The 26,272-nt window shown below is 40.1% G+C and overlaps 1 protein-coding gene across 2 annotated transcripts in view; it reads left to right on the top strand.

Moving 5' to 3' along the window:
• The first annotated feature begins 3,521 nt into the window (after window positions 1-3,521).
• LOC115215042 overlaps window positions 3,522-26,272 on the top strand; it is a 42,200-nt gene continuing 19,449 nt past the window's right edge. The window contains exons 1-3 of one of the 2 annotated variants that reach the window (XM_036505442.1): window positions 3,522-3,999; window positions 7,458-7,508; window positions 19,891-19,983. In XM_036505442.1, coding sequence (XP_036361335.1) covers window positions 3,998-3,999; window positions 7,458-7,508; window positions 19,891-19,983 — 146 coding nt within the window. In that variant the 5' untranslated portion in view covers window positions 3,522-3,997. The remainder of the gene's footprint in view (window positions 4,000-7,457; window positions 7,509-19,890; window positions 19,984-26,272) is intronic. The other variant, XM_029784176.2, reaches the window with a different exon arrangement.

Here is a 26,272-nt window from a genome sequence, read left to right on the forward strand (position 1 = left end):
CTTAACCTAGTTACAATTTTTTGTGTCCAGAGTTCAAATCCTGCTAAAGTGTTTTGTCTTTCATATCTCCTGTGGTCAATAAAATGAAATGCCAGCTAAATACTACTGTAGATAGGTAAATAAAATTGACTCTTATACCTCCTCCTCCCCTCCCTCCCTCCCTCCCTCCCTCCCCTCCCCTCCCCTCCCTCCCTCCCCCCTCCCCTCCCTCCCTCCCTCCCCTCCTCCTAAACTTGCTAGCCTTTAAAGCGTTATTATAAATGAAAGAAAGGCAGAGAGACATCAGAATTGGTTAAGGGTTGGATTTTATGCCTTCAGTAATTTAGCTGCATATCTTTGCATTCTGAGTTCAAAATCCAACTGTAGATGACTTTCCCTTTCAAATGTTTAATTGATGAAACAAAAATCACTTAAGTACTGGAAGGTTGGTCTTGGGCCAACAGGTTTGGGGTCTGATGCTATGCCATAAAGGGGTCTGATGCTATGCCATAAAGGGGTCTGATGCTATGCCATAAAGGGGTCTGATGCTATGCCATAAAGTTAAACTCTTTATGGATGGATCATCCCATAAACTGGCCTTCACCAGTAATAAATATAGACTGCTCTGCCTCTTAGAGTGTGCTTCTCTGGATTTATGTTTTTCCTAGATGTGTAATGTCAGTGTGCACACACGACAGAGTGTAAGCGCCCTGAGAGAAATGCTGGACATATCGGAAGCATCGGATGTGGCATGCAAGAGAGACGTTTGTGCTGGTATGGTCATGTACTACGGCTGGATGAGGAGAGATGTGTGAAGAAGTGCCGCTCCCAAACAGTTGAAGGAATCCGGGGTAGAGGTAGACCCAGGAAGACATGGGATGAGGTGGTCAAGCATGACCTTTGAACGTTGGGCCTCACAGATGCAATGACGAAAGACGGAGATCTCTGGAGATATGCTGTGACTGCGAAGACCCGACAAATAACGTGAGTTCATGGTTGTTTCCTGCACCAGTTTCACATAGAAGCCCCAGCCCATCCAAAGCACCTTAGATCACAGAACGGCCTGCTGTGCTTACCTTGGATCGTAGGGCGACCTGCTGTGCTTGAGGAGACCTATTGAGTCAAGTACATCAACATCAAAATAAATATCAAATGGAAATTGTAGTTGTGATACCTGTGCCGATGGCACATAAGAAGCACTATCCAAATGCCGGTGGCATGTAAAAAGCACCAACTAATTGTGGCCGCTGCCAGCCTCCCCTGGCACGTAAAAAGCACCCACTACACTAACAGAGTGGTTGGCGTTAGGAAGGGCATCCAGCTGTAGAAACACTGCCAGATCAGACTGGAGCCTGGTGCAGCCTCCTGGCTTCCCAGACCCCGGTCGAACTGTCCAACGCATGCTAGCATGGAAAACGGATGTTAATGATGATGATGATTAGCATGTAAGAAGTCCTCTCAAGGGTTTTCTCTCCGTGTATAAATCTTTATACACACTTATAAAAAATATTTTATGTCTTATGACTTTTATTACACATGCGAACCACTGGTAATAAATTATTTTAATTTTTTACCCTTATGCAGTAAAATTTACCAATTCTTAGGCCATATAGTGCACAATTTAAATTTATTTACTGATGTGCTATTCTTACTACACTCGCACACTAAGTTTAAATCCTTAATTTATAAAGATGGAGCTGTCTTGCACATTTGTTTGCCTTTAGTGGTCCTACTGATGAGCTACAGATACCAAAACTACAGATAGGCACAGGAGTGGCTGTGTGGTAAGTAGCTTGCTAACCAACCACATGGTTCCGGGTTCAGTCCCACTGCGTGGCATCTTGGGCAAGTGTCTTCTGCTATGGCCCCGGGCCGACCAATGCCTTGTGAGTGGATTTGATAGACGGAAACTGAAAAAAGCCTGTCGTATATATGTATATATATATGTGTGTGTGTGTGTGTGTTTGTCCCCCTAGAATTGCTTGACAACCGATGCTGGTGTGTTTACGTCCCCGTCACTTAGCGGTTCGGCAAAAGAGACTGATAGAATAAGTACTGGGCTTACAAAGAATAAGTCCTGGAGTCGATTTGCTCGACTAAAGGCGGTGCTCCAGCATGGCCACAGTAAAATGACTGAAACAAGTAAAAGAGTAAAAAGAGTAAAGAGTATACCAAAACTACAAATAACAAAACTTGAGTATAGGGTTAACTAATTTTTTGACAGTAGTGCCTATTAGCAGCATGCCTTAAGAATTCCTTTTTTTCGTGGTTTGGGGTTAACTGCCCTTTTTAGCATGTAAGAAGTCCTGTCAAGGGTTTTCTCACTGTGTATAAATCTTTATACCCTTTTATATGCATATATATACATGTGTGTGTGTGTGTATGTATGTATCATATATATATATATATATATATATATACATATGGAAGCATAATGGCCCAGTGGTTCAGGCAGTGAACTTGCGGTTGTAGGATCGCGTTGTGTTCATTGAGTGAAAACACCTAAACGAGGCTCCAACAGGGGGTGGTGGCGATCTTTCACTCTTTCTTCCTGTTTCTGTTGTACCCATATTTCAAAGGGCTGGCCTTGTCATACGCTGTCACGCTGAATCTCCCCAAGAACTACGTTCACGAACAGGCTGTTCCGTTGATCGGATGAACTGGAACCCTCATCGTCATAACCGACTGACCATCACAATATATATATATATATATATATATATATATATAAAGGGAAAGTTTACGAAAATAAACAAAAGACGAAGGCAGGTGGTGTACAAAACAAACAGATGTATTAGTATAGCGCTCAGGAATAGAAAAAGTCTTTTACGTTTCGAGCCTACGCTCTTCTACAGAAAGATATACAGAAAAAAAACAAGGAGAGAAAAAAAAATGTGTGTAGTAGCTAACGATCTATAGGAAATAAATAAAGTGAAAACGAAAGGGGCAGTTTTACGAAAAGTTCAAAAGTTTGTAGACGTTGTGGTGTATTTCAAGGATTTCACATCAATAACAAAGTCACTGTGATCCGTGTAGGAGAGGTGCAGCCAGAGGGTATCCCCCACCAGCGACTGACAGCCAGTGCTGGCTTGTTCATGTTACAGTCGTTCAACACAACTGTCTGATAGAATAATTGTTTGTTCCTTCTCAAGCCACACCTGGCTCATAAGGGCCAGTCTCCCAGTTTCCTTGTGACGCCGCAGGTGAGCTGCAAGAGGAAAGAGTGAGAGAAAGTTGTGGCGAAAGAGTAAGCAGAAGTTCGCCATTACCTTCTGCCGAAGCTGCATGGAGCTTAGGTGTTTCGCTTACAAACACACACATCGCCCAGTCTGAGATTCGAACCCACGATCCCTCGACCGCGAGTCCGCTGCTCTAACCACTAGGCCATGTGCCTCCACCTGATAGAATAATACCAGGGATTAAAAGTATTTTTAAAATTTTATTTTATTTTATTTTTTTTTTTAAATTTTATTTTATCTAGTTTCAGCTCACAAGCTGTGGCCATGCTGGGGCACCGCCATTTGGTGTTGCTACATGATTTTACTTCACGAATGCTTTTTAGCAATTGCCATTTGGTGCATGAGAGAGTTCGATGCAGCTGCCCTCATCTGTGGTCAATTCGTTTGACTAAAATCCTTCGAGGCTGTGTCTCAGCATAACCCCATCCAGTGACTAAAAAAAAAAAAACGAGACGAAAAGAAAAACTATGCAAAGCAGGGGTTTTAATAAACTGTAGCTGTGCCTATTGACTGTGATCCCAAGATAAAGAAATGACTTTTCACCAAATAGTAACCACTTGCAGGGGAAACAACTCTGCCTTGCTCTTGCTTGTTTAATATGAAAAAAAAACAGGAAGTTGCTAAGAGACAGAAAATGGCTACTTTAAGGAAACATGAGCAAAGTCAGTCTTTACACCAGACAGCAGCACGGCAAAAGAAGAAGGCTGTGAAATCTGTTTTGATAACCCCTTTCAAGACACTTTGGTAGGTCAACACTCCTTGCACTCTCCAACTAATTTATGTGTGTATTAATTAATTATTACTACATTGTTTACTACAGTCTTAAAACCACGTGTTTCTGTGTCTCATCTGTTCGTTCGGCTTTATCGATGGAAACCTTGATACCCTTTAAATATCAGTCTGCCCCCAACTCTCCGTTCTCTACGTTCTTGTACCTTTAAGAGATGTAAAGTTTTTGCTATTGTTCTGTCCCTCAGCAGCCCCGATCGAGTCAGAGTCTATGAATGAAAAGCATCTTGGCCGCGATCGATTTGTGTTGGTGACATGGTTTGTGACGAGGCTTGTACCAATGGAATTACCACTACTGTCTGTCATCCATCGGCTGGACTTTTACAGTTTTTGACTATCCAATTTTGTTCACAAGACTTTGGTCAACCTGAGGTTATTGATAATTACATTCAGTTGCCCAGGATGTCATGCAGTGAGATTGAACCCGAGACCTCATGAGTGAGAAACGAAGTTCTTAACCATTCAACCATGCTGCTTCCAGGTTTTAAAAACATCTCCTCACTCAACTTTGAAAACCTAGAATTAAGGGATTTATTGTTCACTGGAACAATAAACATGACACAACCATTTTTTTTGTTTGCTTTGGTGGTCTTGTGCGTGATAGGCTTCAGTACTGTTTCTGTCTCTCAAATTTCCTTTCCAAGACTTCGGTTGGTCCAGTATTGACAATTAAGGCAGAAGGCAGATGCCTGAAATGCCTTGCTGTTAATTGCAAACTTATTAACCACACAGACATACCTGTATTTGTTTGTTTGTTTGGTGTTCATTTTTCATGCTAGCATGAGTTAGAGTAATATATTCTTTTCTACTTTAGGCACAAGGCCTGAAATTTTTGGGGAGGGGGCCAGTCAGTTAGATCGATCCCAGTACTAGTACTTAATTCATTGATCCCAAAAGGATGACAGGCAAAGTCGACCTTGGCAGAATTTGAACTCAGAACGTAAAGACAAACGAAATACCACTAAGCATTTCACTCATCGTGCTAGCATTTCTGCCAGCTCACCGCCTTAAATAAATATTCTTTTCTACTCTGGGTGGTGGAGCAGTCGATTAGATCGACCCCAATACACAACTGGTACTTAATTTATCAACTCCGAAAGGATGAAAGGCAAAGTTGACCTCGCGGAAATGGAACTCAGAACGTAAAGACGGACGAAATACTGCTAAACATTTCGCCCGGTGTGGCTAACGTTTCTGCCAGCTTGCCACCTTTAGAGGAATATATTATAGATGCTTTGTTTTACAGACAGATTCCATTCCTGTCATTAACCATTATCTCCTTTTATAATAAGTCTCACGTCTATAAAGCTTTCAAACAAGTGCACAACTTCTTGACAAAAGTGACAACAACAACAATACTGGAGTATAAATGTAAACAAACATGAGTGCAGGCATGGCTTTGTGGTAAGAAGTTTGCTTCCCAACCACATGGTTCCAGGTTCAGTCCTACTGCATGGCACCTTGGCCAAGTGTCTTCTACAAGGGCCTTGGGTTGATCAATGCCTTGTGAGTAGATTTGGTTGATGGAAACTGAAAGAAGCCCATTGTATATATATATATGTATGTGTGTCTTTGTGTTCATGTTTGTCCCCCATCACTGTTTGACCACTGGTGTTGTATGTTTATGTCCCTGTAAGTTAGTGGTTCAGTAAAAGAAATCAGATTAAGTACCAGTCTTTAAAAAAAATACTATAATCAATTTAACTAAAATTCTTCAAGGCAGTGAGTGCCCCATCATTGTTGCAGTCCAATGACTGAAACAAGTAAAAGATATAAAACGACCACACACACACACACACATATTTACGATCAGCTTCTTATAGCTTTTGTCTACTAAATTAACTGACAAGGCTTTGGTTGGCCCGTACCATGTATGGTGCTGCACAGTGGAACTGAACCCGAATCACACAGCCATACTGAATATTCTAGAACCTGTTGAAATATATATTTTCGTAATTCAAAACAAACATTAACATAATATAGGTACTGGCGTGGCCGTGTGGTTAGAAGCTTGCTTCCCAACCACATGGTTCTGGGTTCAGTCCCATTACATGGCACCTTGGGTGAGTGTCTTCTATTGGCTCAAGCAGACCAAAGCCTTGTGAGTGGATTTGGTAGATGGAAATTTAACGAAACACGTCCTATATATATATATATATATGTGTGCGTATATATATATATATATATATAATGTATGTGTGTGTTTGTTCCCAATCACCGCTTGACAACCGGTGTTGGTGTGTTTACGCCTCCGTAACCTTGCGGTTTGGTAAAGGTGATAGATAGAATAAGTACTAGGCTTTAAAAAAAAGGGGTCGATATGTTCGGCTAAAGCCCTTTAAGGTAGTACTGCAGCATGGTCGCAGTCAAATGACTGAAACAAGTAAAAGATAAAAGATAGCAAAAGGGAATCCGATATACACAAGCGATGTTAAGTGAATGCATAGTGTTGTGGCCATTCTGTTGTATTTCATATATATTTAACCCCAAACTCAGCACTGATAGAGCAAACCTTTTAGAGGAAAGACGTGACTTCTTTCAGTCTCCTTCAACCAGATCCGTTCACAAGGCTTAGATCGGCCTGAGGTTATAGTAAAAAATAGTTGACCAAGTTGTCACGCAGTGGGACTGAACTTGAAACGACGTAGTTGGGGAGGCGAATAACTTGGCCATTTTTGCGACATGAAATAGTAATGCTGAGAGAGTTATCTCCCTTTAACTGTAAAAAAAAAAAAAAAAATCGCACTCTCGTTACTCTCTTTTTACTCTCTTTTACTTGTTTGTCATTTGACTGCGGCCATGCTGGAGCACCGCCTTTAGTCGAGCAAATCGACCCCGGGACTTATTCTTTGTAAGCCCAGTACTTATTCTATCGGTCTCTATTGCTGAACCGCAAAGTGACGGGGACGTAAACACACCAGCATCGGTTGTCAAGCAATGCAAGGGGGACAAACACAGACACACAAACATATACACACACACACATATATATATATACATACATATATACATATATAGGACAGGCTTCTTTCAGTTTCCGTCTACCAAATCCACTCACAAGGCATTGGTCGGCCCGGGGCTATAGCAGAAGACACTTGCCCAAGATGTCACGCAGTAGGACTGAACCCGGAACCATGTGGTTGGTAAGCAAGCTACTTACCACACAGCCACTCCTGCGCCTCGATAGATTTTTTTTTATACCAGACGAATTACTGGGGTCGACATAACTCACTGAAATGCCTCCAGAGGGCAGTGCCGCAGCGTCCAAAGATCGAAATCAATAAAAGAATAAATGAAATAAATCAGACTTTTTTTTCACTAAGAATTTTTATCTCTTCTAGAAACTAAATTACTCCCTCCTACTAATGTGTTGCATTTATATGAAAATGTCTTCCATCGTTCTTTACATTCTTCAAAATATTTATATTAAGATGATATTTTATTTGGCAGGCCTAAAATTCCAGTTGAAGATCAACAGAAGATTCTAGACGATCTGAAGAGGTAAACCCTAAACGCTATTTGTTTATTTAACATCCATTTTTCCATGCTGGTATGGGTTAGACTAGGATCAGCAGCGTAGGCAATATTTATATTGGAATGCAGAGGGTTTATATGGCTACACAAGGGGTTGATAAACACCTGAAATGATGTTGTTGTTTATCAAGTTCATAAAGTGTGTTCATTAAATTTCTTTAAATATTTTTTATTAAAAAGCAGTAATGACACAAAAGAACGAAGGAATTATTACTTGAGGTGGTATTTTATGGCAAGATGCCCTTCCTGTTGCCAATTATTACCTGTGTGATTAAGAAGCTTGCGTCCCAACCATACATACATAAATACGTGCATGTATGTTACACTTCCTTACATTCTGAGTTCAGATCCTTTATTTTTTGTTCTTCTGATAAAATAAATTTTAAGTCAGATAATGGATGGGATTGATACAATTGACTGCACTTATTCCTAAAGACATTAAATGATGTAGTCTTCGATATATTTGAACAAACAGATTTATTCAAGGTTGGATTGGAATACCTTTTGTCATTGGTCTATGCTAGAAGGGTTGACCAGGGACTAAACAACAACAAGTTATCGTTTATACCATATCTGTACTGCTTATGCTTCCTATGTGACATAGTTACACTCATGTACCAGCTTTCTTTTAGATGTGTACTGTATTTGCAAGTTAATCTATTGTAACTAGTTATCAGAGTTAAATGGGAGATATAGGATGAGAGCAGAACAAAAGTTGGTGATGATGGTCATATGGTGTAAGTGGCAATATTTTGGCCATGTTGTCAGGGCCCAAAATGTGTTATGCTGGGCAGACAGAAAGCTGTTTTGGGCAACGGTGATAAAAGCCCAGTAAAGTGTATGGCCATAACACGAGACTGCAACATGGTGAAGAGTGGTGGTTGTGTCTGGAAGTCGACCTTCAACCATAAGAGTGAACACATTCATTCATTCATTCATTTGTTCGTTCGTTCACTCATGGCGGTGCCCCAGCATGGCCACAGCTCGTGAGCTGAAACTAGATAAAATAAAATAAAATAAAAAATTTGTTCGTTCAAACAAATCTTCTTTGGGACAGAAAAATTATCTCCCTTGAAGTATAGCTACCCATTTTTTTTATATGTCCTGTTGGTAGATTTTCTGTTTACCTATTGATGCTTTGCTGGAGGTCCTGTACTTACTTGTACTTGTGGCAGCATTTACCTGGAGTGGGTTAGTCTTGACATCTCATGTCAGCTTTACTATTTGAAGAGATGGCATCCTTCTGTAAAGAAGTGGCAATCATCAAATATATATATATACATACACACATATGAGGAGATGCTGCAAAGTTCCTGGCTTTGGGTGAAAGAAAATACAAGAGGATCAGTTAATTATGATTTTATTCAACATATTCCCCTCTCAGATTCACTCACTTATTGCAGTGGTCCTTCAGTTTTTCTAAGCCCTGAAAAAAGAACTCAGAAGATTGGGCCTCCAACCAGGCCTCTGTAGCAGCAGTCACTTCTGAATATGAATGAAATTTCATTCCCTTGAAATATTTCTTCAGTTATGGAAAGAAGTAATAGTCAGAGGGGGCCAAATCAGGAGAGTAAGGTGGGTGGTCTACCAGTTTGAAGCCAAATTCATGTATTTTCTGTAGAATTTCATGTGCTGTGTGTTCAAAAACAGGACACCATGGCTCAGCTTTTCATGGGGTTTCTGTTTCAAAGCTTCACTCAGTTTGTCCAACAAAGACATGTGGTATTCTGCGTTGAAGGTGTAACCTATTGGCAGGTATTTTTTGAGGAGTACTCCATCTTTCTCCCAGAACACTGAAACCAGAACCTTTCTAGCTGACGTTTGGAAATGAAACTTCATGGAATATGGTGAACCATTGTGGTGTACTCTGTTGATTACTGCTTCATCTAGGGATCATAATGACGAAGCTAAGTTTTATCCATAGTGACCTTAACGAGCCATAAAAGCAGTCTCTCCTGTTGCAAACTGGTCCAATATTGCCATTGATGTTGTCACTCTGATGCATTTCTGATAAATGTTCAGTCATTTCAGCACCCATTTCGCAGAAAGCTTTCCCATGTCCAGAATGTTGAGGTGGTGAAGTATGACCTTCGAACATTGGGCCTTACTGAGGCAATGACTAGTGACCGGGACCTTTGGAGATATGCTGTGCTTGAGAAGACCCGACAAGCCAAGTCAGACCGTAGCCCGTGGCCTATGCCAGTGGGTATAACTGGTCCACTTATGAGTACCCCTCATTCATTGGACAATGAACGTTGCTTGTGAAGACCTATTGAGGCAAGTATAAACAAACCAAACCAGGAAATCCTCAGAGTTTCAACTATGACTTTAGCTAAAATCTGGTGGTCCTAGAGAATCAGGACATGCACAGCATTGGCTTTGTCCTCTGTGAGTGCAGTAGTTGGTCATCCTGTCTGGGATTCATATGTAACCTTGAAATGACCAGTCTGAAACCATAACATTCAGATTTTCACTATGGAGTCAGGCAGGTGGCCATCCTTCAAGACTTCCTTCATCTCGCCATAGAGTTCCACCACTCCTTTTGCCCTGACGCCCATGCTTCAATTTTAACAATAGCCACTGTAGGAGCTGTCATCATGCATTGAATCTGCAAAAAAGAGAAAGATATATTGTATACCATCATGATTTTTTGCATATCCTCTCCTAAATAGTTGTTCTACTTCCACTGTAAAGGTAAAAACTCCACCCTTTCACAATATTCTTAAAGCTTGGAACTTTACACAGCAGAAAGGAAAAAAAATTTGAACATAGTTGAGTTTTCAATACAGTATGTTTAAAAGAAAAGCTGTTCCCCATATATATATATATATATATATATATATATGGGGATTTTTCGTTGTGCTTATTGTCCTGTATCTCTCTTTTTTTTGCTTGTCTTGTTCCTTGGTTTGTGTCTATGTGTTTCGTCTCTCTATGTGTTCGACGTCTTTTTGGTGTCCTGTACACATATATGCGTGTATATGTACATGTAGAGGTAGGTACGTACATATATGTTTATATATATGCATATGTTCTATTTTATTAACATATTATACGACTAAACGCACGCACCCTATTAAGTAAGATTGTTCTGTTTATCAAGTTAGCCTTGATATTAACTCTCACGCGACTCTGCATCTTTCTTTCTTTCTCTCCCATTCCCTTTTTCGTCTTTTTTTCCCTCACTTAACTTGTCTCTTCCTCTCTCTCTCATTCTTCATTCTCTCTCTCCCTTTCACCATTCTTCATGGTCTCCTCGCACCATTCCCCTTCTTCTCTCTCTTCCTCTTGCTCCTCCTCCCCCATTCCCGTCGTCCATCTGCGACGATACTTCCGTCGTAACTGCTATCCTGTCTTTTCTCACCCGCCTTCTAAGGCTACTGGTCGACACATTTTCTCTCTCTCGTCGTCCACGATAATCCAGCGTTTGCAATACTTTTTTCGTCTGGCGTTAACAGCCCTTATCTTGTTCTCCTTGTCCTGTCTCTCACTGTTATATTTTCATTTTTCCACTGTTTATATATATATTTTTTACTGTTTATATGTTTGTACTGTCGTTACCGTCTTGCTTTTTTTTTTTTTTTTTACCCCTCTGCGAAAAGATCTCAGAATTTTAATTGATTTGCTTTTCGCGGGAAGGAAGTTTTCTTCGAAGTATACGTCTCGCTTTTATCCTTCGAAACGTTTAGTAGATGAAACCTTAGCGACTGAAGAAGGGGATTTTTCGTTGTGCTTATTGTCCTGTATCTCTCTTTTTTTTGCTTGTCTTGTTCCTTGGTTTGTGTCTATGTGTTTCGTCTCTCTATGTGTTCGACGTCTTTTTGGTGTCCTGTACACATATATGCGTGTATATGTACATGTAGAGGTAGGTACGTACATATATGTTTATATATATGCATATGTTCTATTTTATTAACATATATATATATATATATATATATGCTAAACTGCTAAGTTAAGGGGATGTAAGCAAACTAACACCAGTTGTCAAGCAGAGGTGGGGGTGCAGAGACACATATATATTTACATTTACACACACACAACACATAACACATATATATGACAGGCGTTTTTCAGTTTCCTTCTACCAAGCCCATGTACAAGGCTTTGGTCGGCCTGTGGCTATAGTAGAAGACACTTGCCCAAGGTGCCACATAGTGGGACTGAACTCTGAAGCATGTACTTGGGAAGCAAGCATCTTACTACACAGCTGTGTGCATGTGTGTGTGTGTATATATGCATGTGTACAGCTTTGTGAATGTTTACGTTCTGTGCTCACATGAACAGGTGCTGTGCTACCATTAAATTTTCTTGTCATTCTGTTGACTCCTTGGTGGAATGGTCAATCACATATCAATTTTCTAACATGAAATTGGAAAGTATAGTGAATAAAAAATTTCTTGACTTATGGTGTTAAGAAGGGCATCCAGCCTTAGAAACCATATCACAATGAACAATTGGAGTCTGCACAGGTCCTCAGATGGCCAGCTGTATGTCAAAACTTCCAATCCAAGCCAGTATGGAAAATAGATGTTAATGATGATGATGATGATGATGATAATGATGACAATAATTCCTTCGTTCTTTTGTGTCATTACTGCTTTTTAATAAAAAATATTTAAAGAAATTTAATGAACACACTTTATGAACTTGGTAAATAACAACAATGCTCAACATCATTTCAGGTGTTTATCAACCCCTTGTGTAGCCATATAAACCCTCTACATTCCAATATAAATATTGCCTACTCTGCTGATCCCTAGTTTAATCTATCTGGAAAAAAACAGATGTCAATTGAACAGTTGAATGAATATTTTAAAAAGTTAAGATATTTGCTCTCCAACCACATGGTTTCAGGTTCAATCCCACTACAGCCCCATACATTATTGTATGGGGCTGTAGTACTCATACATTATTGGTGGGCTGGATTGCTTTTACTCATATTTGTTAGTCTGAGGAGGTCCAGATGTCTCAGTAAGATACCTTGATGTCCAAGGAATACCTTTTAAAAGGTATCTGGATCAGGTATGATTGAGATTACTAGTGCAGCTCATCATCATCATCATCATCCAGTGTTTTAAATCTAGGTTTTGTCCCTGTTAACAGGGGTGGCCAGATCTACCTCAGTACCATAGCAACTGAGGTAGGCAGGTGCAGCCCACCCCAACCTTTGGGCTGGCTAGTGCCCATTCTCCTTTGCTATCATGAGGCACTTTTGGAGCTGCATTTTCTACAGGGAGCATCCCTTTGTTTACCCCCGACCTTAGTTTCTAGACATAAGTGGTTCCGAGACCAAGGCCTTTACTTCGATTTTTAAGAAATGTGGTGGAAAACTAGCTCAGGAAGGCAGGGACACTACTCCATGAGACCCCTTTTGGAGCCCCTCTACCTAATATTAGCAACTGATATTATAAAATGTGTGTATATCCATGAACAGCATTTAGGCCTCTCCTACACACATCATCTGTAAAGTACTGTGTCCTTGCTACACATTTACAACTAACACATGGTGTCAACAACACACACACATGTACTCAATGAGCTTCTTTCAGTTTCTGTCAACCGAATCTACTTACTAGGCTTGGTCAGCCTGGGGCTTTAATAGAAGATACTTGCCCAATGTACCATGCAGTGGGACTGAACCTGAAGCCATTTGGTTGGGGAGCAAACATCTTAACCACACAACCATGGTGCTGTTTAAGATGTCAGAATTATTACAGTATACTCTAACAAAATATTCAGTACATGTATGTGTGTGTGTTTTTATATATATAATATATATATATATATATATATATATATATATATATATATAATATATATATATATATATTATATATATATATGCTAGCAGAAAGAATGTCCTCTGGGTGGTTTTCTGCTACCCACTCGATAATATTTCCACATTTGATTCCCTATTCTAATAATTTTTATGATATTTTACGTATAATTATTTCTTTGTATAATAGCGTTCACTTGCTTAGTAAATATTGCTTTCATTATTTTATAACAGTCATAATCTCTCTTTTTTAAAGAGTCAATCTGTTATATATATTTATGATTAATAATTTGTAGGACTTACATAGGTGTGGATAGATAGATAGATGGATGGATGGATGGACAGACGGATGCACGCTTGCACGCATAGACACACACACTCACACAAAAGTTTGGTGCTGTGAGAACACTTGGGAATGATGTTTCCTTACTTTCTCAAATATACCCAAATTTAAAATGATCTAATATAATGATATCATTCATTTGGTATGTGTTGAAATATGCCAAAACAATTTAATTCCACACAAATATATGATACTTGACATATAATTTATGTGTTAATTCTGTTTACTGAGACTTGCTGGAAAGCATATTTTGCTTTTAAGTAGTATCTCCTTGTTGACACAATTGTTCAGTAATGATACCGTTTCCATTTCTCTCGGTCAATATTTTTACATTTGCCTTCTTTTGAACTCTAGATATACAACTGACCATGTGAGAAGAATTGTGTCAGAAGATATGTTGCAATTTGTTCAAAAGTCTGTCCCTGTGCATTGTTGCATGTCAAGGCAAAAGCTGGCTTGACAGGAAATTTTTTTTGTGTGTAAATGTCAATGGAAATTTCATTTCTTGAGATACATGTGGTTTTCTTAGGATTAGCAGAGTTGATCCTGCATAAGGATCAGAAGCAACCTCAGCCTCGATAAGATGATCCTGTAAACTGACAGTGATGTAGTGTGTGCCATTGCAATGCCCATTAGTAGCATCTAAATTTCTCAGAAGCACTATGCATTGCTTTTTCTTCAGTTTGAGAATGTTTGGTGGAAACCTCGATGGTGTAAGCTTGTTGATGAACTCAATTGGGTACAGAGTTTCATTATCAACTGTATCTGAGCTTGTCTATATTTTTAGCTCAAATCATTCACAAATTGTGCTGTTTCATTTATTGGAGTAACGATGGTTCTATTTGCTAGGTACACAGGGTTTGTGAAGTTATTTTTGAGGTCAGCATATAGAAAATCATATAGACCTGAAAGGGTACTCTTTTCAAGGCAAGGGTCACTGGGTAGTTTGATTTTGAATTCACCTAGGCTTTCTTCAACAGAAATGTTACCATTTCCTACACCAAGAAGGTAATTACCAAACTCTCATTCATCAGAATGATCTTCTGCAAGAAGTCTTAGATTGGTTATCAACTCCACTACTTCCACATGATTGCAAAGAAAAGATCTCTTTAGTGTTGCATCAACAATTTGTGGTCTGACATTATTTTGAAGTAGAATATTCTCCTCTCAAGATACCCTAACCAGTTGGTCATGTCTATGTCTCCATGCATATTCAGGCATCTCCTTTCTGTCTGTCGTTGTGCCTTTGCTGCTAAATTTTCTTTTTCAGTTGCATATTATATATAAGTGAAAGCTCATTAAGAACTATCTTGGTTAGCATGCTAGAAATAGCAGCAATCACATAGTTATCATTTTAAAGTTTATAGCATTCTAAGTAGCCATACCAACGAAATCACTTCTTCATTTAAAAAAAAGAAAAAGAAAATTATACTGGGATGTTAAAGAATTTTTATTTTATCAAAAATATTAATTTAACAAACTCTGGAAACTGATAATATTCTTGAAATTCTGCCTCATATGAAAATTAAGTAGCTATTTTGAGTAATAGCATGCATTCATTCATGACAAAATCACTTAAAAATTATACTGGTATATTAAAAAATTTTCATTTCATCAAAAATATTCATTTAACAAACTCCGGAAACTGATGATATTCTTGAAATTGTGTCTTGTATCAAAGTCATACAGCTATTATTAAATTATCATTAATGAAAATAGAGGTGAGCAAGAATGAGAGACTGTTGCAAATAAAAATGTAAAATGTTGCCTGCAATGAATTAATAGTGCTTATTATTAAACATTAAAATCTACTCTCCACAGTGAATGCAATGAATATTTAAATTTGCAAGTATTTGGAGTTTAAAAAATTCAATAAACTTCAGATATCGAAATCATAGGAAATTTCTTAGAACATGAATTTATAAAAATATTCCCAGACAGTCAAGCTTTTAATATTGCTTTCTTTTAGTAATTGTTACATATCTAATTAATAACCAGCTTTCTTCATTATAGTATGTATGTATGTGTATATATATATATATATATATATATATATAAAAGGGGACCAAGTCAGTAGCGAGGGTGGATGCTCTGAAAGTGTAGCTGCTAGAATAAGAATAGCCTGGGCAAAGTTCAGAGAGCTCTTACCTCTGCTGGTGACAAAGGGCCTCTCGCTTAGAGTAAAAGGTAGACTGTATGATGCATGTATACAAACAGCCATTCTACATGGCAGTGAAACATGAGCTGTGACTGCTGAGGACATGCGTAAGCTTGCAAGGAATGAAGCCAGTATGCTCCGTTGGATGTGTAATGTCAGAGTGCCTACACAACAGAGTGTAAGTGCCCTGAGAGAAAAGATTTAAGAAGCATCAGATGTGGTGTGCAAGAGAGACGACTGCACTGGTATAGTCATGTGTTGTGAATGGATGAGGCCAGCTGTGTGAAAAAGTGTCACACACTAGCAGTTGAGGGAACCTGTGGAAGAGGTAGACCCAGGAAAACCTGGGATGAGGTGGTGAAGTATGACCTTTGAACATTGGGCCTTACCGAGGCAATGACTAGTGACTGAGACCTTTGGAGATATGCTGTGCTTGAGAAGACCCAACCAGCCAAGTCAGACCGTAGCCCATGGCCTATGCCAGTGGGTATAACTGGTCCACTTATGAGTACCCCTCATTCATTGGACAATGAACTTTGCTTGTGAAGACCTATTGAAGCAAGTGTAAACAAACCAAAACCGATGTCAGTACTGCCTGTTTGGCACTCAAGCCAGTGGAACGTTAAAAGCACATCCGAGCATTGTCGTTGCCAGTGCCACTGGACTGGCTCCTGTGCAGAAAGCATGTAAAAAACACTTTTTGAGCATGGTTGTTGCCAGAACTGTCTGACTGGCCCTTATGCCGGTGGCACGTAAAAGCACCCACTACACTCTCGGAGTGGTTGGCATTAGGAAGGGCATCCAGCTGTAGAAACTTTGCCAGATCAGATTGGAGACTCTTCTAGCCTCTGGCCCATCAGTCCTCAGTCAAACTGTCCAACCCATGCCAGCATGGAAAGCGGACGTTAAATGATGATGATGATATATATATATATATATATATATATATTTGTATTTGTATGTATATATGTATTTTTGTGTATGTTTGTGTGTGTGTACAACATGTAGACGTCTCTTTCTTCTGTCATCTGTACTATGTTCACCAAAAGTCCTACTCTTTCACACTTCTTGCTTTAGCCTGTGAGCTGTGGCCATGCTGGGGAACCACCACCGCAGAGCACTTTGCCTAAACTTTTATGCCTAGGATTGGCTCCTGCCGTCCACTTCTCTAAACTTGCCTCTTGTCTCTGTCATGCTTACGTATGTTTCTCTTATAAGCATCGATCCATAGTTATGAAGACTACTTTGTCATCAGCCTCACCAATCTGCAAGTGTCTGCAAATGCCATGAGCTTTGCCTCCTGCCCCAATCCCCACCCCGACTATAAACAAGGTAAACAAGCAGTAGCCACAAGAAAACTAGCTGATTTACAAAACGAAATGAGTGTGTGCATGTGTGCACGCACACGCTCACTCACTCACACACACATGCACACACACACGCTCACTTACTCACACACACGCACACGCACACACACACACTCACTTACTCACACACACACACACACGCACACGCTCACTTACTCACTCACACACACACGCACACACACACACACACGCTCACTTACTCACTCACACACACACACACTATCTAAGGGAAGTTGATACAGGAAATGGAATATATTGTAAGAGGGAATCTGAAATCTACTTAGATAAATTGCAGGCATTCTGAATATAATTATGGCACGTATGTGTGAGCTTGTGTGTGTGTCTGTGTTGGTTTGTGTGCATGTATGTGTGCCTCTGTGTGTGTGTGTGTAGTGTGGATGTGCATGTGTGTATATGTGTTTGTGAGTGTATGTGCATGTATGTTTGTGATTCTGGATGTATGTGTGCGTGTGCATGTATGTGCCTCTGTGTGTGTGTGTGTGTGTGTGTGTGTGTTCATGTGTGTCTGCAGGGACGTGGGAGAGAAAAAGAATGGTAAGCAAGGATGTTATTATGAGTTAACTGGGCAATCAGTCACTCACTGCTCTTCTCAACAACTCCACCTCCAACGCAGACTATTCAAAACCTGACACTTCCAACACCACCTACTTAACTCACAATCTAAAAAAAAAAAAAAAAATAAAAAAAAAAAATTACAAAATAAATGTAAAAACAAACAAAAAAACCAAAACTCTCCTGGAAAGATTCTGCTTGCTCTCCTCATCATTTTTTCCTCATGTTTTTCTTTCCCTGCTTTTCTAAACTTACTTCATCTCTCTCAGATATGTGAGAAGCTGAAGCCCTGAAGCTGAGTCAATTCTGATGTTGGATATTAAATTTTGCAGTTAATTACTACAGAAGCTAGAAGGAGAAACTAACGCTGCACTATCACCATGGTAACTGATTAATGACGGTCAGTTCAGGTTTACTGTGTAACTTTGCAGTGAAGGTGCAGTGGCTTGGTGGTTAAGGTGTTGCACTCATGACTGCGAGATCATGGTTTCGATTCCTGGACCAGAAAATTTCTTGTATTCCTGGGCAGGACATTTCATTTCATGTTGTTCTGGTCCACTCAGCTGTGAATGAGTAATCTTGGTTTTCCATTCAGGGACAGTGTTGTGATCTTGATCACATATACCCCATACATCTACCCGTGTAGCCAGTAGGGTAGCATCATTTGAAAGCTACAGCACTACAAGAAAGTGCATTGTGATCAGTGGTGTATAACAATATCCAACAGTCTGGTCATTATGGCATTGTTTGGCTCAAATAATAATAATAATGACGGTTTCAAATTTTGGTACAAGGCCAGCAATTTCAATGGAGGGACATAAGTTGATTACATCGACCCCACTACTCAACTGGTTCTTATTTTATTGACCCTGAAAGGATGAAAGGCAAAGTTGACCTTTGTGGAATTTGAACTCAAAACATAAAGATGGACAAAATGCTTAGAAGCATTTTGTCCAGTGTGCTAACGATTCTGCCAGCTCGCTACCTTAATTACAATAACAATAATAATAATAGTCCTTTCTACTATAGACACAAGGCCTGAAATTTTGGGTGGGGAGGGGGGTAAGTCGATTACATCGGCTCAAGTGCTCAAAAGGGACAAAAGGCAAAGTTGACCGTGGTGGAATTTGAACTCAGAATGTAAAGAAGCAGAAGAAATATTGCTAAGCATTTTGCCTGGTGTACTAACGATTCTGCCAGCTTGCTGCCTTAATGACAATAATAATAATAATAATCTCTGTATCATTGCTATCTGGTAACCCCCCCCCCCACTCTATATATACCCAGGTTTTCACCACTCACTTTCCCTCTGCACTCACTAATCACGCTTCTTTGGTAATATCATGACACTTATATTATGACCTTTGAACTTCAAGGGTATGCCTTGGCATTTATATCTCTCTCTGCCTTTACTTGACCATCCCATTTATATTCTGATCCCCGTCCTTTGTGAGTATGCCTGGCACTTTGCCACCATCTCTATACTGCTGTCTCCAATCTCTCTCCTTCTCCTGCACTTCCCTCAGGTTTCTCCTTTATGGCAGCACACCTGTTTCTGTCCTCACTCCTGATCTCTCTCTTTGGCCAAGTAACTCTTGTACCTTCTCTACAGCAAGACACCTGTTTCTATCTCTCTGTCTCACTATAGCCTTTCATCATCTGGCACAAGATCACCTCCTCCAATGCCCCCTCCCCTCTCAAAAGGTTTTCTTTTTCAAGTTACTTGATAACCCTGTCAGTGCAGGTGTTACTTAAAAAGCATCTAGTCCACACTGTAAAGTGGAAGGGCACTCAGCTGTAAAAACCTTGCCAAAACTGACCTTACCTGTGCTTGTGCTATGTAAAAAGCACAAAGTCCACTCTGCTGAGTGGTTGGTGTTAGGAAGGGCATCCAGCTGTAAAAATCCTGCCAAAACAGTCACAGAAGTCTGGTGCAGGCATCTGCTTGTTGGCTCCTGTCAAACCATCCAACCCATGCCAGCATAGAAGGCAGATGTTAAACGATGTTATTGATGATGATGAATAATTATAATAACGGATGACTTTAATTAAAATGGATATTGTTTTTCATTTTCTTTTTTTCTTTCTTTCTCTATTATTTCTAATTGCCCTAAATTCTTTATTCTCAGCATTCTTCTGCCAGTATACCACGAGAAGAAGGAAACGAACCTGAAATCCAAGCAGACAGACATGAAAAACATTGCTAAAAGGAAGGCCATGCAGTAAGTGTTTGGAAATCTCATCTTTATCTCTTGACTGTTATCTTTAATAATCAGACCATCTGTGAAATAGCATTCTTTCTCTTTACTTGCTATGTTTGAAATGATAAGTAGTCACGTAGTTACTTGATTTGCAAGAATTAGCAACCAAATTTCCCCCCCCCTCTTTTACCTTTCTGAAACAACACACTACCATCATGAAAAAGAAAAAGAGAAAAGAATAAGGAAAGCCTGACTCTGAGGTGAGAAGTTTGCTTTTGACCATTTGGTTTAATCCCATTCTATGGCATGTTGGGCAAGTGTCTTCTGTTATAGCCCCAGGCTGATCAAGGCCTTGTGAGTGGATTTTGGTTGATAGAAATTGAAAGAAACCACCATTGTATATATATATATATTACTCTCTTTACTCTTTTACTTGTTTCAGTCATTTGACTGCGGCCATGCTGGAGCACCGCCTTTAGTTGAGCAAATCAACCCCGGGACTTATTCTTTGTAAGCCTAGTACTTATTCTATCAGTCTCTTTTGCCGAACCGCTAAGTGACGGGGACGTAAACACACCAGCATCGGTTGTCAAGCAATGCTAGGGGGACAAACACACACACAAATACACACACACGCACATATATATATATATTCATATATACGACAGGCTTCTTTCAGTTTCCGTCTACCAAATACACTCACAAGGCATTGGTCGGCCCGGAGCTATAGCAGAAGACACTTGCCCAAGATGCCACGCAGTGGGACTGAACCCGGAACCATGTGGTTGGTTAGCAAGCTACTTACCACACAGCCACTCATATATATATACATACACATACATACTATGCATGTGTGTGTGTATCATCCAGGGTTTTAAATCTGGGTTTTGTCCCCATTAATGGTGGTTGGCTGGATTTACCTCAATGCCATAGGAATTGCCCTCACACCATCTTGCCATAACGAATGTGTGTGTCTATGTGTATGTGTGTGTGTGTGTGTGAGTGCATTTGTGTGTATGTGTATGTGTGTGTGTGCTTGTGTGTATGTGCGTGTGTGTATGTACGTGTGTGTGTGTATGTGTGTGTGTGTATGTATGCGCGTTCGCATGTGTGTGTGTGTTACACAGACACATCTCTTTGCCTTGACATTGTATGATAGTTGTAGGTGAGTGCCACCGTCCTGCAAGCAGTGTCCTTCCTTGTCAGTCAATCATCAGCAAAATCATGTCTGGTCATGGGAATAACATGAGGGTTGGTGACATACTAACATTTAAGAAATGTAAGGTGGGCATGTCCACCAATCTATCAATCTTGAAGGGTTGGTAGTGGAATAAGGTTGTAATTATAAGAGTATGCATTAATATCCCAAAAGAAGTCATAAAACCTAGTGACCTCATCTGCTCATTAGTGGCAGAACTTGCTTGATTACAGCAGTTAGTGGGTGCCAAGCATAACATTTGACCCTATCAAAACACGTTCAAAAACAGTTGCCAACACTGCTCTAAATCATCAACATTATGATGTATCTCTGAGCCCCCAGAAACAGCTGTCGGATTCATAACACCTTACTTCCTCCCCTTTAATTTTCTCTGTCCTTTGTGTTCTGTTTAAGTTGGATCTATTAATATAAATATCCAAATATTTATACTTATATTCATCATCTGAAATCCTCCATTCTTTGATTTCTCTCATTTTGCATGTATACATTTATACATATTTTGTAGTTTATACCAAAGCTGTTATATTTAATATATTTAATTTGTTTATCTGCCTAATTGCCTCTATCATCATCATCATCATCATTTAATGTCTGTTTTCCATGCTGGCAGGAGCTGGTCAACTGAAGAGCTGCTCAGGCTCCATGTCTATTTTGGCATGGTTTCTATGGCTGGATGCCCTTCCTAACACCAACTATTTTAGAGAATGTATTGGGTGCTTTTATGCAGCACTGGCATGAGTGTGTTTACGTGGCCCCGGCACTGGTGCTTTTTATGTGGCACCAGCACCCACAAGCCTTCAAGGTTAGGAATGCTCAGCTGGGGAGGGATTCAGGGGACATACCTGAGTCAAAAGACAACCATGCTTTTACTTAGCTTGACGTGTATTTTCAAGCACAGCAAACCACCAGGAGTCCCCTGTCTTCCCCTTGGGGAGTCCTAACATCTGTAGATCCTTTGTGTGTGTGTCTGTTGGGCTTCCATTCAGTTTCTTATTTCTTTATTGCCCACAAGGTGGCTAAACATAGAGGGGACAAACAAGAACAGACAAAGGGATTAAGTCTATTACATCAACCCCAGTGCATAAGTGGTACTTAATTTATTGACCCCGAAAGGATGAAAGGCAAAGTCAACCTCGGTGGAATTTGAACTCAGAATGTAACGGCAGACGAAATACCGCTAAGTATTTCGCCATGTGTGCTAACGTTTCTGCCAGCTCACCACCTTTCTCTCCCACTCAGTTTCTGTCTATTTAATTCACTCATAAGGCATTGGTCAACCTAGGGCTATAGTAGAAGACACTTGCCCAAGGTGTCATACAGTGGGATTGAAACCAAAACCATGTGGCTGCAAGCTGTACTTCTTAACCACACAACCAAGTCTGCGAAAAGAAAAAAAAACATAGAAAACATCCATAAAAATGACAAGATGTCTACATTGCAACCTTTGATCATAGGCCTGTTTGATTAAGGCAGGTCTAAGGGCTGGATGACAATGACAACAACAACATTAATCTAAATAATCTGTTAAGTTCCAGATTATTTAAATGTCTTTATTATGCCTTGAAAAATAATCTTTGTGTTGTCTGGGAACATTTTAAGAGATGTTTGTACACTAGAGTTACAAAATGAAAAGAGAAGAGAAAAAAAATGCCTTTTCTAAAAAATATTGTGTGTGTGGGAAGCAATCTGCTATCAGTTCTGATAAGTTTGACATGTCTGCAGCGATACGCAACTTAACCTTTTTGATATTAATTCCTCTTCAGTGGCAAGAGGACACTACTCTGTGTGTGTGTGTGCATATAAATGTGCATGTGTGTGTGCATGCATATATGTATGTTTGTGTGTATGTATGTGTATGCATGTGTGTCTGTTTGTCTATGTGTGTGTTTGTGTGAATGCATGTATATGTGTATGATTGCGTGTGTGCATGAGCATGCACACTATATTCTGTCTTTCCCCTCCATTGCTATAATTGGGTAAAATGGTCTTTGACACCATTTCTTCAGAATGAGGCATTAAACAAATTAGGAAAAATCAAAAAGTAAATAAAAAACATTAAAAAAAAAAAGCTTTTATTTAGAGATCCATGTGTGTGTGAAAATAGATAACCTTGAAGAAGTGGCTTGGGTCAAATGTGTATATCAGGTTAGCATGCTGTAGTAAATGAGTTGATGTGAGAATTTTGTTGCTAGGTACGAGGTCTATATTTAAGCTGTGAATAATAAATTTGCTTAAATAATTCAGAGAGAGAGAGAGAGAGATACGAAAGGGTGCTTAAAAGATTCTGGCTTTGAGTAAAAGAAAATGCAGAAGGATCTGTTAATTATGATTTTGTTCAAAATATTCCCCTCTCAGATTCACACACATATTGCAGTGACCCTTCAGTTTTTCAAAGCCCTGTAAAAGTTCTTGGGATTCCAACCAGTCCTTTCATGATAGCCTTAAACCATGATAGCCTTAAACCCCTCATAAATAGATAGATAGATAGAAAGAGAGAGAGAGAGAGAGGGGGGGGGACATCCTTCAAATGAAAATCATTATCTCTGATCTTTTACTTGTTTCATGCTGGGGCACTGTGTTGAAGGGTTTTAGGCAAAGCGTTGTGCTTCAGACTGTTATTGTTGGCCACTTTTGAAATTGATAGATTAAGTTATAGGGATGTTAACAAACCAACACTAGTTATCAAGTGGTGGTGGGGAAAACCAACGCAAAGATACATGCATATACATACTTACACACACACACACCACACACACACACACACACACACACACACACGCATCATCATAATCATCATCATCATCGTCGTTTAAAATCCACTTTCCCTGCTGGCATGGGTTGGATGGTTTGGTAGGAGATGCTAAGCTAGAGAACTTTGTCAAGCTCCACCATTTGTTTTAGAATGGTTTTGCAATTGGATGCCCTCTCTCTTTCTCTTTCTTTATATTGTTCTTTTATTCGTTTACTTGTTTCAGTAATTTGACTGCAGCAGTGCTGGAGCACCACCTTTAGCCGAACATATTGACCCCCAGAACTTATTCTTTGTAAGCCTAGTACTTATTCTATCAGTCTCTTGGAAACATAAACACACCAACACCGGTTGTGAAGCAATGATGGTGGGGACAAACACAGACACACAAACATATACATATACACACACATGTATATATATATATAGCGGCGCACATACCCTTTTGTCTTTTATATATATATATATATATATATATATATATATATATATATATATAGACGGGCTTCTTTCAGTTTCTGTCTACCAAATCCACTCAAGGCTTTGGTTGGCCCAAGGCTATAGTAGAAGACACTTGCCCAGGTGCCACGCAGTGGGACTGAACCTGGAACCATGGTTGAAAAGCAAGCTTCTTACCACACAGCCATGCCTGCGCCTCTCTCTCTCTCTCTCTATCTTATATTATATATATATATATATATTATATATATATATATATATATATATATATATATATATATTGTGGCACACAAGAAAACCATCCGAACGTGGCCGTGAGCCAGTACCGCATCGACTGCCTCCGTGCTGTGGGAACATGACAAACACCATCCGATCATGGCCGTTCGCCAGCCTCATATGGCACCTGTGTCGGTGGCACATAAAAAACACCATCCGAAGACCGGCAAGACTAGTCAGTCATAACCTTGGCCCTACCTGGGACGTAGTCAGTCCACCTGTACATACCTTCCTTCTTGTGTGTTGGTGTTGACCTGTTGAGCAATGTGAAAAATCAAAACAAATCAAAATAGATGAACATCAATGGAATTTGTATCTTTGTGGTACCAGTGCCGGTGGCACACAAGAATCCATCCGAACGTGGCCGTAGTCATAACCGCATCACTGGCCATCGTGCTGTGGGCACATAACAAACACCATCCGATCGTGGCCGTTCGCCAGCCTCATCTAGCACCTGTGTCGGTGGCACATAAAACACCATCCGAAGACCCGGCAAGACTAGTTGGGCCATAACCCATGGCCCCTACCTGGGACGTAGTCAGTCCACCTGTGCATACCTTCCTCCTTGTGATACTTGTGAAGGCCTGTTGAGGCAAGTGAAAATCAAAATCAAAATCAAAATCAAATCAAAACAAATCAAAATAGATGAACATCAATGGAATTTGTATCTTTGTGGTACCAGAACCGGTGGCACACAAGAAAACCATCCGAAAGTGGCCGTAGCCAGTACCGCATCGACTGGCCTCCGTGCTGTGGGCACATGACAAACACCATCCGATCGTGGCCGTTCGCCAGCCTCATCTGGCACCTGTGTCGGTGGCACATAAAAACACCTTCCGAAGACCCGGCAAGACTAGTCAGTCCACCTGTGCATACCTTCCTTCTTGTGACCTTGTGAAGACCTGTTGAGGCAAGTGAAAATCAAATCAAATCAAAATAGATGAACATCAATGGAATTTGTATCTTTGTGGTACCAGTGCCTGTGGCACATAAAAACACCATCCGAAGACCCGGCAAGACTAGTCAGGCCATATCCCATGGCCCCTACCTGGGACGTAGTCAGTCCACCTGTGCATACCTTCCTCCTTGTGATACTTGTGAAGGCCTGTTGAAGCAAGTGAAAATCAAAATCAAATCAAAACAAATCGAAATAGATGAACATTAATGGAATTTGTATCTTTGTGGTACCAGTGCCGGTGGCACACAAGAAAACCATCCGAACGTGGCTGTAGCCAGTACCGCACCGACTGACCTCCGTGCTGTGGGCACGTAACAAACACCATCCGATCGTGGCCGTTCGCCAGCCTCATCTGGCACCTGTGTCGATGGCACATAAAAACACCATCCGAAGACCCGCAAGACTAGTCAGGCCATAACCTGTGGCCCCTACCTGGGACGTAGTCGTCCACCTGTGCATACCTTCCTTCTTGTGACACTTGTGAAGACCTGTTGAGGCAATGAAAATCAAAATCAAATCAAAATCAAATCAAAACAAATCAAATAGATGAACATCAATGGAATTTGTATCTTTGTGGTACCAGTGCCGGTGGCACGTGGCACACAAAAACCATCCGAACGTGGCCGTAGCCAGTACCGCACATCGACTG

This window comes from Octopus sinensis, linkage group LG8 (genome assembly GCF_006345805.1).
Source record: "Octopus sinensis linkage group LG8, ASM634580v1, whole genome shotgun sequence".
NCBI classification, from domain to species: Eukaryota; Metazoa; Mollusca; class Cephalopoda; order Octopoda; family Octopodidae; genus Octopus; species Octopus sinensis.